The sequence below is a fragment of the Rhipicephalus microplus genome, chromosome 2 (assembly GCF_043290135.1).
Source record: "Rhipicephalus microplus isolate Deutch F79 chromosome 2, USDA_Rmic, whole genome shotgun sequence".
Taxonomy (NCBI): Eukaryota; Metazoa; Arthropoda; class Arachnida; order Ixodida; family Ixodidae; genus Rhipicephalus; species Rhipicephalus microplus.
In genome coordinates, this window is record NC_134701.1 from 223,805,241 (window position 1) to 223,821,547 (window position 16,307).

The 16,307-nt window shown below is 44.4% G+C and overlaps 2 protein-coding genes across 2 annotated transcripts in view; one reads left to right on the forward strand and one right to left on the reverse strand.

The window, feature by feature from the left end:
• Nucleotides 1-16,307, forward strand: part of Ak3 (Adenylate kinase 3) — a 104,852-nt gene that overhangs the window by 54,662 nt on the left and 33,883 nt on the right. The window lies entirely within an intron of this gene.
• EMC10 (ER membrane protein complex subunit 10) lies at nt 1,268-5,837 on the reverse strand. Its single transcript, XM_037421527.2, has 7 exons — nt 5,691-5,837; nt 5,462-5,516; nt 5,259-5,371; nt 5,067-5,156; nt 4,531-4,709; nt 3,502-3,598; nt 1,268-1,519 (listed from the first exon to the last, which is right to left on the reverse strand). Exons 1-7 carry the CDS (start codon nt 5,748-5,750, stop codon nt 1,430-1,432), a joined length of 684 nt encoding a protein of 227 aa, XP_037277424.1. The 5' UTR covers nt 5,751-5,837; the 3' UTR covers nt 1,268-1,429.

A 16,307-nucleotide genomic window follows, 5' to 3' on the forward strand; every position in this document is an offset into this window, starting at 1 on the left:
GGTGAGTAATCTTCGAGCTTGTTCCGCCATTTGTTGAGTGAAGGGAAAGCAGTATTTTGCTGACTTTGAGAATTCGTTGTGAATTCCAAGCCAAATGCTGCGCTGTAATAATCGGCTCGCATGTTCACGGGTACCCCGATTACTGATCAGTGGCTTTTTCTGACCATGCTCAAAAAGTTTTGCAGGGCCCCTTAAAGCATTCCTTTTGCACGAGTAAAACAGTCTCAAATATTCAAAGTGCTCTTTTTCCTATTTGGACCAGCTTGAGCAAGAGTGACGGAGTCCATAACTGTTGCGTGACATGTTGCTTTTCCTCCTGCAGCTAGCAAGCAATGGCAAATGTCTTTTCACTAGGTTGGTCTAGTAAATATTACTCCAATTAGTAAATTTTGTTTGCATAGGCATTGGTTGGTTGGTCAAACATTATTGGTATTTCCGAGAAACAAATTGCAGTAAGGTAAAGGGGTGGGCAAGTTATAATTGATGCATGTTGTAAAACAATCGGCGCTTGATTTATTGGGTTAGCATGAGCAATGCAGTGTTCCTGTTTCAAGGCCTGGGTATTTTTTGCTCGGCAATGTCTTAGAGCATGGGGTTGTGGTCAATTAAAGAAGTATAGGAACTGCCAGATGCACAGCAAAAGTAAAAAAACAGTAGAGAGAGGAGTCATTTTATTCTTAAAGCTGGATTATTAGCAAAACTGTTTAGTGCATGAAAGAAAGGAGACACAAAATTTTTAGCCTTAGCTGATTGTGCACACTGTAACTGAAATTTGAAATGTCAGTCCGTAAAGTCGCTTGCCAAACGCGCTTGGTGTGTAAAGCCAGATTTTAATTGGTGTTTGCTGTCCGTGTGTCCCCTTTTTCACGTTTAGTGTACTAGTGAGGTTTGCCCAATTTCCTTCACACAATGAACAGACAAATCCTCTAGCCATATGCAGCTTAGCCGTAAAAATACTGCTTACTAGGTGCACGAGGAAAGTGAACATGTCACGCAACAGTTGGACTTCGTAATTCTTGCTAAAACTAGTCCAAGTAGGGAAGAACACTTTGAATATTTGAGAGGGTTTTACTTGTGAGTGCTCGAGTGACCTAACTAGAGTCATTATTAACTACACAGAAAGACATAAACCTAGTGAATGCGTGCTTGTAAAGTGATAGTATCTTCTCTGTGCTTCTCTTGCAAGTGGAGCAGGCATTGTGTGTGCCAATTTTTGAAGGCCTATCTGCCACTTGACCTAACTTTCACGAAACAACACTCAACACCGTTGTAGTCCAAACCTTTATTAACAACAATTGTACACACACATACATACTTGCCTTCAGTTACTACTAGTGCACAGAAAACTATCGTAAAGTGATGTGCTTGTAAAGTGAACATATATTACAAATGGGAAGAAAGGGTGGTCATCTCATTTATCTGAATTTTCTCAACGACCGGCATTACCACCTCCCTGGCCTTCTGGATTTGAAGCACCTGAGATGAGCAGGAAGATGAGGAGTGGCATGATGTACATCCACTGGAACAAACAAAAAAATAGTTATAAAGCACATTAACATACATGCTTCAAAAGAAGCAGGAAATCACTAGTGCAGCAACCTGCAACCAACAACTGAGGTACCACATTCTCAGTGTACAGTTTCCTTACAGCAAAGCTGCCTAGAGGAGCTGTACAGCTGCATATCTGTGCATGATGGCATGGCCATCGTTGAGTGCTGCCATGCAACGCATCCAGTGTGAGAATGCCAAATTTGCTTTGAAACGTAATTATCGGGAATTGTAAAGTAATTGCATATATTGCATTATGTATTCAAAGTAGAAGTCCGTGCTGTTCGATTCTCCTGTCTTGTTACTCGAGGTCCACAATGGCAGTCGGCTTGCTGTGTCTGCCAGTGTTCACAATTAATACAGGAGACTTCCAAATTTAGACCTTTCCTCCATATTTTAGACATGACCATATACCTCCGAACATGGTTAATAAAACAGACCCTAGAAGAAAAGCTTGGCCAGAAAAAGTTATAACCACCACTGCGCTATCTTGGAATGTTGTCATTGCTGGTATCGCAATACTCTAGAAAAACGAATTCTCGCAGTATAAATCATAAAGAGCGTGTTCACATAAACCAAATGAACGGAAACTGTGTGATGTTTATATGAACTAGGTTTAGGGGACATGCGATTGTCATTTGTGCGATTTGCTGTGCATGGAAAGGAGCGTTAATGGTTTTACTTGTAAGGTGACGGCACCATCCTCGAACCATATTAGTATGCGAGGGCGAGTGTGGCCGTGCGTCCGAATGCGCTGGCTTGCTCGCGTGTAGTGTGGATTATAGTTTCTCATTGTCCATGTATTTGTTGCCGTGAGCCAACAACTTGACTTTATGTGACAGTTTCTAACTGCGATGGAACAGAGAGCCACGAAACAGATAAAAATGCCAGGGGCAGCATGCATGGCGAGTGAAAGTGAGACCATCCGAAAGCTCAATATCATTCCATCACGGCGGCACCAGTGCGGTTATAGGCTTTAATGCATGGGGCCTAATTGATTGATTTGTGGGGTTTAACGTCCCAAAACCACTATATGATTATGAGAGACGCCGTAGTGGAGGGCTCCGGAAATTTCGACCACCTTGGGTTCTTTAACGTGCACCCAAATCTGAGTACACGGAATGCATGGGGCCTATGGGGAGTTTTTCCTCTGGAGTAGTACGTTAACACTATGTCTCCAAATATACTTTCCTGCCCCACAATGAAAAATATATAAAACATAGAATGGTAAAACATACATACTAAAAAAAATTACACTGCTTTTAGTGGTCTGTTAGCTTCCCAGTGAAAAAGCGAGAGACTCTCTCACGCAGGATGAGAAAAATTTAATTTGAAAGCTGATATGGGATTGTCTCAGCAGTAATTACAAGCTTTGAATTGTTGGTTCCTGAATAACTATGCCTATTAAACAAGTTAACAAGCACCTTTAGATAACCCACCAGGAAATAACAACATATATGCAACTCAATTTGTGATGTCCACCAATTGTGATGGCTACATTGAAAGAACCCACTGTGGTGGTCTAGTGGCTAAGGTACTCGGCTGCTGACCCGCAGGTTGCGGGATCAAATCCCGGCTGCAGCGGCTGTATTCCTGATGTAGGCTAAAATGCTGTAGGCCTGTGTGCTCAGATTTGGGTGCACGTTAAAGAACCCCAGGTGGTCAATGTTTCCGGAACGACATCTCCTCCAGTGTGGCATCTCTCATGAACATATGGTGGTTCCGGGACGTTAAACTCCACATATGAATCAATCAATTACATTGAAAGAAAAAAGTTATTTTCATCTTGATTACATTGCCGAGAGAAATTTTTTGTAGTACCCCTTTTCAAAGAAGACCTAGTATGTGTTGCATGCTTGAAACAGCAATGAAAGCCAGCAGTGCAAGATGAGCTAGCAGTGCATCGGGTAACTGTGGCTACTTGCAACATATACAATGCTAGAAGAAACTTACATATTTGGCGAAAAAGGAACGGTTGTCAGCATTTTCACCACGTGCCCTTTCTGCCTTTTCCTGCTCCATGCGTCGAATATAGGTTTGCGTGTCTGGTCTGTAATTAGTAAGTGCAAAAGCGTAAGCCTCGTTACCAACAATTTGTGCGCATCATCTTGCGGTAAAGAGAAGCCTGCACATAACTTAAAAATATTCATTTCTTGACCAACTGTCCATGGAATCTGCTAATGGTGGTACGAAATGAACACTTCTAATCCTGGGAGCTGTCGCTTATTTGGATTGTTCACTCAGACTGTCTCAAAGGAGGAGACATTTGTTTGCATTTATAGTGTATTATACACCTTTCACGATTTTATTCAAATGCATTTTTTGACTATGCGAGTAAATTGCTGTCAAGGCAAGCCTAATATACGATACAAATACCTTCAAGCATTCTTTTTTTATCCCTGCATAAATCCTATGACTGAAAACAATTTCAATTCTTCACATTTTTTGCATGTTACACACCATCAGTACACGAATTCACACCAGCATAGGCGTGTGCAGGGTTTCCCTTCAGGGAAGGAGAGAGGAAATGTTCGTCGCAGCGACCCCTGGCGATTATTATGTCAATGTATGTACTGAATTTGTGCCCCGCCCCCACCTCCTCTAAGATGACTAGAAAAAGTAGTGCCCCCCTTACCCACCCACCTTCTGTGCGCATGCCTATCCACACCAGCTATAATAAACCGTATTTGTTCAGTCGAATGCAATCTCCACATTCGTAACCGTATTTGTTCAGTCAAATGCAATCTCCACATTCGTAATTATTGAGAAAGTGACAGAAACCAATGATAAATAAGTTGTTCAACTGCCCGCAAGCTAACGATGCATTTCCACCACAAATTATGATCTGATAGTTTGCTGGCTGTATTTGTTTCCAATATCTGTAATTTGTCTGTCTGACTGAGGCAAGTCTCTTGAGACAACTTGATCAAGTTGCTTAAATGACACTTTGATGCAGGGATGAACACTTCTTTTTGTATTTACCCAGGAGCAATGTTGACTATGGATACAGAGAGAGTAGTGTTGAAATTCACGAGCTTGTGGTCTGGAACATGCGCGCCTGTGCACTGATGGCCAGCAAAGTCTGACACCCCAAGCAGGGCACCAGAGCGGTCCAACGTCACCATGAAGTGGTCCTTCAGCTCAGACTCGTAGAGGGAACACTTGCACACATAAATAAACAAGAACATTTAATGACTTGGGCAGTTCAAAAGTGAAGTAAGATTAACGGCAGTGTTTGAATAGGTAAGTCAACGCTGATATGCAAACCTGAACAAAACTGCGGGTAGACAAAGTTGGAATTCACACACACACATTAGACAACGGTAAACGCATCGAAAACGCAAGGCGAGCCCGACCTACATAAAATGCTTCAGTAACGATTGGCTAAATGATTCAGTAACAATGATGATACGTCCGAACGACTGATGAACACACGTCTTTCGTACGTGCTAAAGCTATTTGGAGAAGACAGTTGCATGTTCACGCGGGTTAATTTGATTCACTACAAATATACTTACAGCTTTTGCAAATGACGAAGCAACAAAAGGGGAGTCATTTTGTTCGCTTGTTACTCGCACCCTGTACAGGCCGTTTTCCTCTGAAAGCTTCTGCAAAAGAAAAAAAAAGTATCTATCATAGTTGAGGAATACGTATGGCTACTTTCGCTTTCACACTACGGTGATTAGCATAAATATTCAAAGCATAATGACCCTTAGCTTGGCTGCATCAGACGCCGAAAGTGGCAATTGGTTAAATGTACTTTCCGATGGCCTGGCCAAGGGGACAGAAAGAACAGCTCTGCTAACGTAGCTGTTGTCGGAACCTGGAACAGAGGGGACCAGCTGTGATGCTTAATACAGTTGTTTTTTTGCCAGCCAGCAGCTTCCATTTTGCTAAAGCCGCTCGTACGCACCGGAGCCGAAAGAATGATACACCGTGAACGTGATCAACTTGTCTTCAAGGTCATTCTGGAAAAGATTCAACCAGAAAAACGAGATCTTTGAAAGGCAGCAAGGCACAGAGGTGCCGGCCGGAAGTAAATAGCAATTCGCAAGCACAAACAAAATAGACACAAAGATTTAATTCGATGAATACTGTATACACAAGCAGTCGGGGTTAACTAGACAAGGACTGATGCTTACTGCGCGAGTACGTCGAAAGACAGCGGTAAATACCGTAATCACTACCAGAATATTGACCATTTTTTACCAACCACGACCGACAATGATAGATTGGATACGACTCAGTGTTTTGTCGACTTTGTCGCAACTGGTTGCCAACTGATTATTGTTTTCGCGCTGCCCATAGCCATAACGAAAAGTTTGTGCACTGTGCCTGAGAATGGCGTCTTTAAACTTGCATATTGTATGACTCACGGTGACAGAACAGTCGAGAAAGTTTTCATAGTGTGCCAGGCCTCGCTTTGTTGGCATTCGCCAATTTCAATACGCAAACTTTAGCAAGAGCTCTGAATTTCAACTATTGAAGCAAAGAAGATGCAGCAAGAACTTTTTGAACAGTCTTCTCGAGCTTTCGATCAGCGACTGTCGTTTGCCTGCTCTGAGGGTTTGGCCAAGAATTCAGTAGTTGCGATTGATTTTGTTTATTCTTTTTTTCGTAAGCGTTTCTATAGTGTCCTAATTGATTAGCAAGTGTATTTTCAGATAGTACGACCAGGCAGATGCCGTTTTCCTCACCTGGACCAGGGGCTTTCCTCTGGTCTGCTTCTCTTCCTTCGCAGGAATTGCCAGTGGACTTGTTTTACGCAATGGCATCTCATCCTTTCCTGTGGCATTGGTCCCAAGCAACGATGGTATTATACGGATGAAGAATCCAAAAATGATTCAGGCGGAGTTGAGAGCTGCTACAACTCGCTACCAAAGCATCACAGAGGTCAGGCAGTTCGGCAAGGGTGGCATTCTTTGCTTCTCGTCTGACCAGCTCTGTGTTCGAGACCTACTAAAATGCTCGGTATTTGCTACCAACCCGTTGAGCGCATTCATTTCACCTCACCTAGCTTGCGTCAAAGGCCTCGTTCGGGGTGTCAATGTCAACTTGACCCCAACTGAGATATTAGATATGTTTTCAGAAGCAGGTGTGATAGCTATCTATAGATGTAGTCGAGTAGTGGACAACAACAAGGTCCCAACGGAGTCCGGGGACCCGTTGAAGGGTCCCCGGACCCGTTGAAACAACTGTGAAGATTGCTACATTTGCCGGGTCAAATCGCCCAACCGAAATCAAAGCGTGGCCTTTAATATACAGAGTGGAGCCACTATCACCTCGTCCCCTACAGTGTATTAAGTGTTGGCGTTATGGGCACACAGTGAAAGGATGCAGGTCAGTACCTAGATGCAGAATTTGTGGTGAGATGCACAACTCAAACGACTGTAAAAGTAACGAAGAAAAGTGCTGTCTTTGCCATGAAGCACACTGCGCTGATAACCCAAACTGCTCAGCCAAGGCACGTGAAATCCAAATCCTTGAAATTGTAGACAGAAGGCGATGCTCCCGAAAGGATGCCATTGCTGAAATCCAAGCCCGAACTCAAGGGTATGCAGGAGCAGCTGCCCGCCATAACATAGCAATGGAAGCATCATTTTTCCTATCAATTGCGGACATGATCGAGAAGGCTGTGGATAAGGCTATGCAACGCCTTGCTACCACCCTATGTGAGTCGCTGTCGCACATTGTGAATAACCAAATCGCACAAGTCTATGGAGCACAGATAGATATAAGTACGGCTGTAAAAAATGCTGAGTCTGCACACCCGACAAGTGAGGCAGAATCTCAGATAACTCCACCGGATGCACAGTCTGCAGAGCCCTCTGAAGAAGGCGTTCAGAGGCAAAGCGAGGGTGCACAGGAAGCTTCTCAGGACACACAAAATATGGACATAGATACCAAAGGCCTAAAGCGTTCTAGATCCCCTGTATCCCTGTATCGAAAAAACCTGGCTCACCGAAACATGTAAAAAGCAAGAAATACCAGAAAGACAACCTTTCAAAAACCGATTTTCTAAAAGAAAGTATTTTAGATAAGGTAATTGCCGAAACCATTTTAACGAAATCATAGGGTCTCTTAAAATTATACATTGGAATTGCCGATCTCTTCACTCAGCCATAACAGATCTGTTATACCTGTCTTCCAAATTCGATCCGGCTATTATTGCATTACAAGAAACTTGGCTATCCACACATCATTTATTTCATTTACCCAACTTTCAAACCTTTCGGCTAGACCGTCCATCCAAAGGTGGAGGTTTAGCTTTCTTTATAAACAATAAAATTAGTTTAAAAGTCAAAAACTCATACAAATGTATGTCTTCTGAGTGCGAAATTTTCGCGTTAGATATTACCTTGCCAGGATATTTGCCTTTCTTGCTAATAAACTTCTACTTTCCTGTAGGCGTTCAAGACACGAGATTGTTAGATATGGCTGCTAATTCAGGCTGTAAAGAAAAAATTATAGTTGGCGACTTCAACTCTCACCATACCTGCTGGGGTTTTAGAACAGATCAGTGTGGACAACGATTGTGGAACTGGTCGGTAGACAACAACTTATTGTGCCTTAACACTAGAACTCCCACATTTATTCGAGGTTATTCACGCTCCGCCTTAGATTTAAGCTTTGTAAGCTCGGCCATTGCTAGTACATCGTGGACAGCCCTTGATTGCGCCTCCAACAGTGACCACTTTCCAATAATGTTCGAGATCGCTTGCCCCGTCAAACCATCATGCTTCCATGCCCGGACCTATATAAATTATGCAAAATTTCAACACGAAGACGAAGAAGTGTGTTTTGAATAGGAGCTACTTCTGCTAACTCTGGCGTATTTCAGTTGTAATTTAAGTCTGTTGATCAGTTTCCGCTGCTACCTTGGAGGGGATGGAAGTAGACCACCCCGGGCGCCTGCCGGCGTCAGCGGCGACTGCCTCCAGGAAGCGGATGGGACAAGCGAGCGACAGCGACAGTGAAGATACTCATGCTTACTATCTCAGCAGTGAGGACTTCTCAGATGACGGTTTCCAACCTGTGCTGAGCCGCAAGGCGAAGAGAAGGAACATGAGGACATCCTCATCCTCAACTATTCAAACTGTAAGTGAAGCGCCAAAATCGAACACTTATACCATCCTGTTTCTGCCTGCACTTCCTACCGTCAGCATGAAACGCCTTAACAGACAGTCTGTGTCGAGGTCTCTGGAAACGCTCGTGCCAAATGAGATCACGGACATAAGAGTGAACGCCATAAAGAATATACTGGCTGTGGACGTTTTGCACGCAAGTGCGTTGGGTGTTCTGCGCAGTGTAACTGACTTGGACGGCAACCAGGTGCGCTCTCATGTTCCCTTGGGATGTGATGTAGTAACCGGCGTGATCTACGACATTGATGTCGCTATTTCCGATAAGGACTTACAACTTCTTGTCAAGTCAACAACTGATACTCCAATTGTTGATGTCACCCGGCTAGGCAAGTCTCGCTGTGTGAAGATTGCGTTTAAGAGCACATCTCTCCCCTCTCATGTGAAGGTGGGGTACTTCAGACATGCTGTGCGGCCTTTCATTCCGAAGCCTCTCCAGTGCCGTAAATGCATGAAACTTGGACATGTGAGCAGCGTCTGCGAGAATTCGGTGGTATGCCACCGCTGCGCCGAACACCATGAAGCGGATAAGTGCGTCGCAACTGTCAAGAAATGCTCTAATTGCAATGGATCCCATGAAGCCACATCGAAGGACTGCCCGCGGATTCAGAAGGAAATTGCCATCTTGAAGGAGATGGTGCGCGATCACTCATCTCATCGAGAAGCCGCAGCTAAAGTCAGAAGGCGTCGTTCACGTCGGCGTCGGTCTTCGAGGACGCCCGCTACCTCCTCGACACGTTTGCGTGATCCCTCATCAGTACCACCTCCTTTGCCTCCCAGACCACATGCCGTGGAAAAGGCTGTAAAGGACAAAGCCAGTGAGCATACCCTAACTGCGACAGAGTGGCCTGCACTTCAAAGGGAAGCAGCATCAAGCGAACCGAAGGAGCTTCATGACGGCCAGTCCGCGCTCCTGGTTCGAGATCTTTCCAACCAAGACAGGCAAGTGACTGCAATCGTGCCGGTTTGAGATCTTTCCAACCAAGACAGGCAAGTGGCTGCAATCGTGCAATCATTAATTGCCACGATTCGCACGCTGCTGAGCAGCATACAATCTCCGTCTGCTAAGAGTGCACTGCAAATACTGGATGCACTGAATCCAGTTCTTGCTAACTTCGTATAAGCACAATGGCTCAACAAAATCTCATCTTCCGCACTGAAGTTAAAAGTGCGTCGATTTTCCAGTGGAACGCCAGAGACATGAAGTCCCGTATCTCGGACTTTCGCCAATTTGTTCAGGCCAATCAATTCCCTATACTTGTCATATGTGAACCAAACGTATCAACGCCTTATAGATTGTCCGGTTATGAAGCTTTTTGTTCAGCCGCTTGCGAAGAACGAAGCAAAGTAATTGTTTACATTCGCACAGACTTGACTTATTTTTCGCACCCAATAAGTTCAAATGACGACAATCAGTACGTGTGTCTTCGTGTGAAGAAGAATGCAGTTTCGTTCACGCTTATTGGTGGATATATATCTCCGTCATCGCGATTTGACTGCGACAGATTAAAAGACATCCTAATGAGAACCGATGGGCCTTGGATCATCACCGGTGACTTCAACGCCCATCACATGCTTTGGGGGAGCACTAGGATGAATGCCAGGGGCCGGAACATTGTTACATTCGCTTCCGATTACGACCTTTCCATCATGAACGATGGTACCCCCACATATCTGCGGGGTCTCACGTATGGCAGTTGCCTTGACCTGACATTGGTGTCACGGTGCTTCTCTCACAAAGTTAAGTGGTTTTGCGATATTGAGACTCATGGGAGTGATCACATACCCACCTACGTGACGATCGATGGTATCATAAAAAATTTCTCTTCCGGTGTTGCAATTGGCACTGACTGGTCGATTTTTGCATCGCGTGTTGAGAACGCTTGCCAAGAAGGCCTCGCCTGCAGCCTGGAAAATACCATAGTGGAAGCTATGCAAGCGTCCAAATGTAAATTACCATTTTCCTCTAAAGTAACACAGTTTGACATCGAACTGGAAAAATTACGAGCTATACGAAGGCGTGCTGAACGACGATACAGACGCACAAGGTCAATTTACGATCTGAGGGAAGCAAGGCGGCTCCAGAAAAAGATTCAACGACGCATTTACAAACTGGAGAACGAACGCTGGAAAGCATTCTGCGAATCTCTAGACCCTCATAAACCGCTGTCATATATCTGGAGAACAGTTCGTGGTCTTCGCTCCTCTCCACAACAACGGCACCCTTTTAAAGCTTTGGCACTCCATCATGGAAAAACTGAACTCGAGGTGGCTGAAGAATTTTGCACGAGAGTTGCCGGGAATATTATGAACGAGAGCATCGACGCCGTGATCGTTCCTGAGACGCGATTACCAGAAATGGACACTCCATTCACCATGGAAGAACTGGAAGGTGCGTTAGTCGCTTCTAAGCGCATGTCATCGCCAGGTCCTGATGGTGTTACTTATAGTGCGTTGGGACACCTTGGACAAAAAGCTAGAAAAGAACTTTTAACATGCTTCAACAACTCCTGGCTCAGCGGCAGTGTTCCTCGAGAATGGAAAATAAGTCGATTAATACCACTTTTGAAATCGGGGAAAATCACCATTGGACTTGACAGCGTATCGCCCTATTGCCCTCGCAAGCTGCCTCGGAAAAGTGATGGAAAGAATGGTTCTATTTCGTCTCGAGTGGTACTTGGAACGACACACCAAATACCCTTCTTGCATGGCAGGCTTTCGTCGGGGCCGCTCCTCCATTGACTGTGTCCTTGACTTATCGACATTTGTTCAACAAGAAAAAAGTCGCAAGCGCATATCAGTGGCATTCTTTCTTGACGTGAAGGGTGCATATGATAATGTAGCTCACGATGCCATCCTCACTTCTCTCGCAGCAATGGGCATTGGCGGACGAATGTTTCAATGGATAAAAGATTATATAACTGGCAGGGGTTTCTTTGTACAAACATATGAGGGTACAACTGCCCAACATTACACCTACTGCGGAGTACCTCAGGGAGGTGTTTTAAGCCCCACATTGTTCAATGTAGCCCTCATTGGTCTGGTGAAGGTTCTGCCAAAGTCGGTGTGCCTATCTATATACGCCGATGATATTTGCCTCTGGAGTGCTGCAGTTACTCGCCCTCAGGTGCGTGCACGAATACAGCGGGCAGCAACCCTCACAACAGCCTACCTTCAGAAACAAGGCCTAAATATATCAACTGTGAAGTGCGCGTTGATGGCGTTTACACGCAAACCAATGACGCCATACCCTGTTTACATCAATGGGCAGAGTGTCAAATATGCACGGACGCATTGTTTCCTGGGCATAATAATCGACAGAAGTCTTTCGTGGAGCCCACATTGTGCGTACTTGAAGAAGAGACTGCTATCTATTGTGCATATCATGAAATTCTTGTGCGGTAAAGCATGGGGAACTTCTGTGGCCTCCATGCTACAGCTGTACAGGGCCCTATTTCTGGGTCTATTGCGCTACAGCTTGCCGGTACTGACTAACACTTGCAAATCGAATACTCATTCATTGGAGAGTTTGCAGGGTCAGGCACTGCGTGTCTGCCTAGGACTGCCCGATGCGCTTCTACTTATGCCACAATCATGCTTGCCAAAGACCATCCGGTCAGGACATATATAGTTGTGGATTGCCTCAGAGCGCACATTCGACATGCTAGCCGTGTCCCCGACCACCACTTGGCCCTTCTACCTTCCGGAAGACCACGTGCTACGTTTTCAGACGTCATAGCCAAGCACCTAAACAGCATTCCATCAGGATATACGCCAGCTGCGAGAACGGCATGTCCTTTGTGGTGCCTCGGCCAGCCGCAAGTACGTCTAGAAATTCCGGGAATCAAAAAGAAAAGCAGTCACTCCAGAGTAGCGTTGAAGCAAGCAACACTGCTATTATTACATGAGTTGTACTTAGACCGAACGCAGATATACACTGATGGGTCCGTCTCGTCCAGCAGCTCATCAGGTGCCGCTGTAATTCCGGCTGCAGAAATGACAATCAAGTTTAAGTTGTCGCATATGACTACATCTACGGCATCAGAGCTTGCTGCTATAAGGGCTGCTTTACAATATCTCGTTCAAGAACGTCCAGGAAAATGGGTCATATTCTGTGATTCGAAGGCAGCGCTTCAGAGTTTGCAGTCTGCCATGCGTGGGAGGAGCCATGACCAACTGGTACAAGAAATAAGACATTGCCATCATGAAGCTCTAGCACGAGGGCATGATATTATATATCAATGGCTGCCTGGACATATCGGTATTACCGGAAATCAATTAGCCGATGATGCAGCCTGCTCAGCCCATGAAGAAACCCGTGTAGTCCCGATTCCTCTATCAAGGAATGATGCAGCAAGACAACTTTACCTGCTGGCTCGAGATCTCACACGCACATTCTGGTCGTCTACCAGCTTCCAAAGGTGTCAATTTTATGAACTGGATCCTTCGCTCAAGCTAAAGCTACCATCACACCTTTCCCGCTCCGATGCGACACTGTTATGCCGCCTTTGGTTGGGTGTTGCATTCACAAAGGCGTACTCCTTTCGCATTGGTATGGCAGACACTCCTACATGTGACTACTGCGGAGATGAAGAGACCATCGAACACGTCCTGTGCAGCTGCGCTTGCTACGACACACAGCGATGCCAGCTACGGATGGTTTTGAATCGACTTGACCCCGGACCATTTTGTGTGCAGAAGATACTAGGACCTTGGGCATCTGCCTCAGTTGCGCAGAAAGCAACTAAAGCACTGCTACTTTACCTTAAGTCAACAAACCTGAGCGACCGCCTCTAAACTGTGCGTGCTCCCCGAGTGTGCTCGTGATTGTGTGTACCTTCTCATCTTTCTGCAACCTTTTTTCTCTCCTTTATCCCCTCCCCAGTGCAGGGTAGCAAACCGGATGTGCGTCTGGTTAACCTCCCTGCCTTTCCTTGCATCTTTATCTCTCTCTTTCTCTCAACACGACCTAAAAACTGCTTTAGACGCTCTTTCTCGGGATGGAGATGACACTAAAGCTATGAAAATAAGCGCAGTAATCAAAATGGCATACAAAAACGCTGAATTTGCTGTTAAATAGGCGAACAGAGTACCCTATAGCCCCTGGTGGAATTCCGACTGTTCACGAGATCACAGACGAAGATGGGCAGCTTGGAAGAAGCTAATACATAATCAGTCCCCTAAACACTGGTCAGATTATATAATTCTTGCCGCTGTATTTAAACACACGGTGGCCCAAGCTAAAGAAGAATATGATAAAAGACATTTCGATTTTCTCTCGAAATCTAAAAATAAGAAAGCTTTATTTCAATATATGCGATCTCGCAAAATCCTGCTGTCTACTATAAATACTGATTATGAAAAACTATCAATGGAAGAAACGAAGAACTCTTTAGAGTCAATTGGCAGAGGTCTAGCAATTAGATTTTCGTCGATTATGGCTTTCAACTGGCAAAAGTCTAACATAAGCACTGACTTCGAAAATGTAACGCTGTCTGAAGCATCAAAAGTCATTCGAGATCTACCATCGTCAGCTCCTGGTCCAGATGGAATCACAGTTCCTATGATTAAAATTTTATTCAAGCTATCCCCCGGCGACGTCCTCAATCTTATAAACTACTCTTTAAAGAATGCCTGGATACCGTATGACTGGAAAATAGCTAAGGTAATTCCATTAATAAAAAAGCAAGGATTAGGTTTTACCATAGAAAATATCAGACCCATCTCGCTAACTTCGAACATGGTGAAACTCATAGAGAGGGTTCTAAAGGGCGAATAAACTCCTGGATGACGAATAAGGTCATATTAAAGCCAAATCAAATTGGTTTTCGTTGCGAATGCTCAATTTGGTGCGCCCATGCGGATTTAGAGAGTCGAGTACAACTTGCTCGTAAAAGGAAACAGTACGCCGCATTAGTAACTATAGACATAGCTAAAGCGTACGACAGTGTCGAGCACTCTATTCTACTGACCACCTTGCAGAGTCTAAAGTTTCCTCAGTATATTACTGAGTGGATAGCAGAATTCGTAAAATCAAGGGAATTGTATTGCGTGAAGGATGGCTGTTGTTCGCATAAATTCAAACAGAAACGTGGTGTTCTCCAAGGGTCCGTCCTATCTCCAGCATTATTCAATATACTGATGAGCTCTATTCCAATTGTTCAGGATGTCAGTGTCTACATTTATGCAGATGATATCGCGTTCTTTGCTGCAGAGAGCGACATTTACTCACTACATCAAAAACTGCAAAGATATATTAATACACTAGAAATTTGGTTGCAATCCATTTCATTGTCATTGAACATCAGTAAAAGTGCGCTCTTGGTGTTTCCTATAGCAGATACAGTTTCAATTTCTGTATTGTATAATCGGGAACCTATTCCACAAGTAGATTCAGTCAAGTACTTAGGAATGATTTATAATGAAAAGCTAAATTGGAGCCCACACATTGAATATATAACAGCAAAGGCACAACGGGCGTTAGGTTTATTACGCAGGTTAAGCAACAGAAAATACGGGCTGCGCAGACACACGATGTTAATGATATATAAAATGTATGTGCGACCAATATTGGAATTTGGGTGTGTATTATTCTCGGGGGCCGCTGGTTATAAAATTAAACCGCTAGTAATGTTAGAGCGAGAAGCCCTACGAATATGCCTGGGACTTCCCAGGTTCGTGGCGAATAATGTATTGTATCAAGAAGCGCGATTGCCAACACTCCTCTGTCGATTCCGCATTCTAACGGTTCAAACCTTCTTAAAGTTCTACAGTTTACCGGCGCGAAGATCAGAGTACGCATTTATCAGCGACCCTGACTGTTGTTTTCTTGCACATTGGCCTCGATTTCATACCCCTCAGATAATTTTCGTTAAAAAGAAACTGGATTGCATAAATGTAGACATTAGCACAGTAATTGAAACTGATTCCTCAACCATCAACATTAGGATAGAGTACGATGAAATCTTCCCCCCACAAGCCAAGTTGCAATCTCTTAGATTTTTGACCACTACATTAAACGATTACTTGGTACATGCAGAAACAAAAAATGTAATAGCTACAGAAGCTTCTGTCAACAATGAAAAGGCAGGCGTAGGACCTGCGTCTGATTTCCTCGGCTGGTCTTTTTCAGTAAGGCTTCCAGATTTCATTACTATATTTGAAGCCGAGCTAGTAGCTATTATTTTAGCTCTTCGTAAAATTCCTACGACCGAGACCAGTGCAATCATCCTAACAGACTCACTTTCGGTGTGTGCAGCTCCGACAACCTCTGAACAATCTCGTGCCCTAGCAGCGTTCCACACATTAGCACCGCCGCATTTAAAACTCCTCAAATTAGTGTGGGTCCCAGGTCACTGCGGATTACAATTAAATGAATTGGCAGATGCTTTGGCACGAGCATCACTCGATGGACCAGTAATTTCAGTACTTCCCGAGTTAGAATACTTATCAGGGGGTTAGATATAGGAAATTCGCTATTTTTACAGATAGTTTAGAAAATATCACACAATGGACAGATTATCAGCACCTCAAATTTCCATGGAAAGCCCAGTGGAGTCCGTCAAAAAAACTTGAAATTATAATCCCCAGATTCCGGTGCCGTGTCCCCCCATTAAA

Excerpts from the sequence above, each read along its gene's own strand:
- EMC10 (XM_037421527.2), bottom strand. The coding sequence starts at position 5,750 with ATGGTCAATATTCTGGTAGTGATTACGGTATTTACCGCTGTCTTTCGA. Across the intron at positions 5,157-5,258 it reads CTGATGCAGCCAAGCTAAGG|AAGCTTTCAGAGGAAAACGG; the intron begins GTCATTATGCTT and ends TTTCTTTTGCAG. Across the intron at positions 1,520-3,501 it reads GTTCCTTTTTCGCCAAATAT|TGGATGTACATCATGCCACT; the intron begins GTAAGTTTCTTC and ends TGTTTGTTCCAG.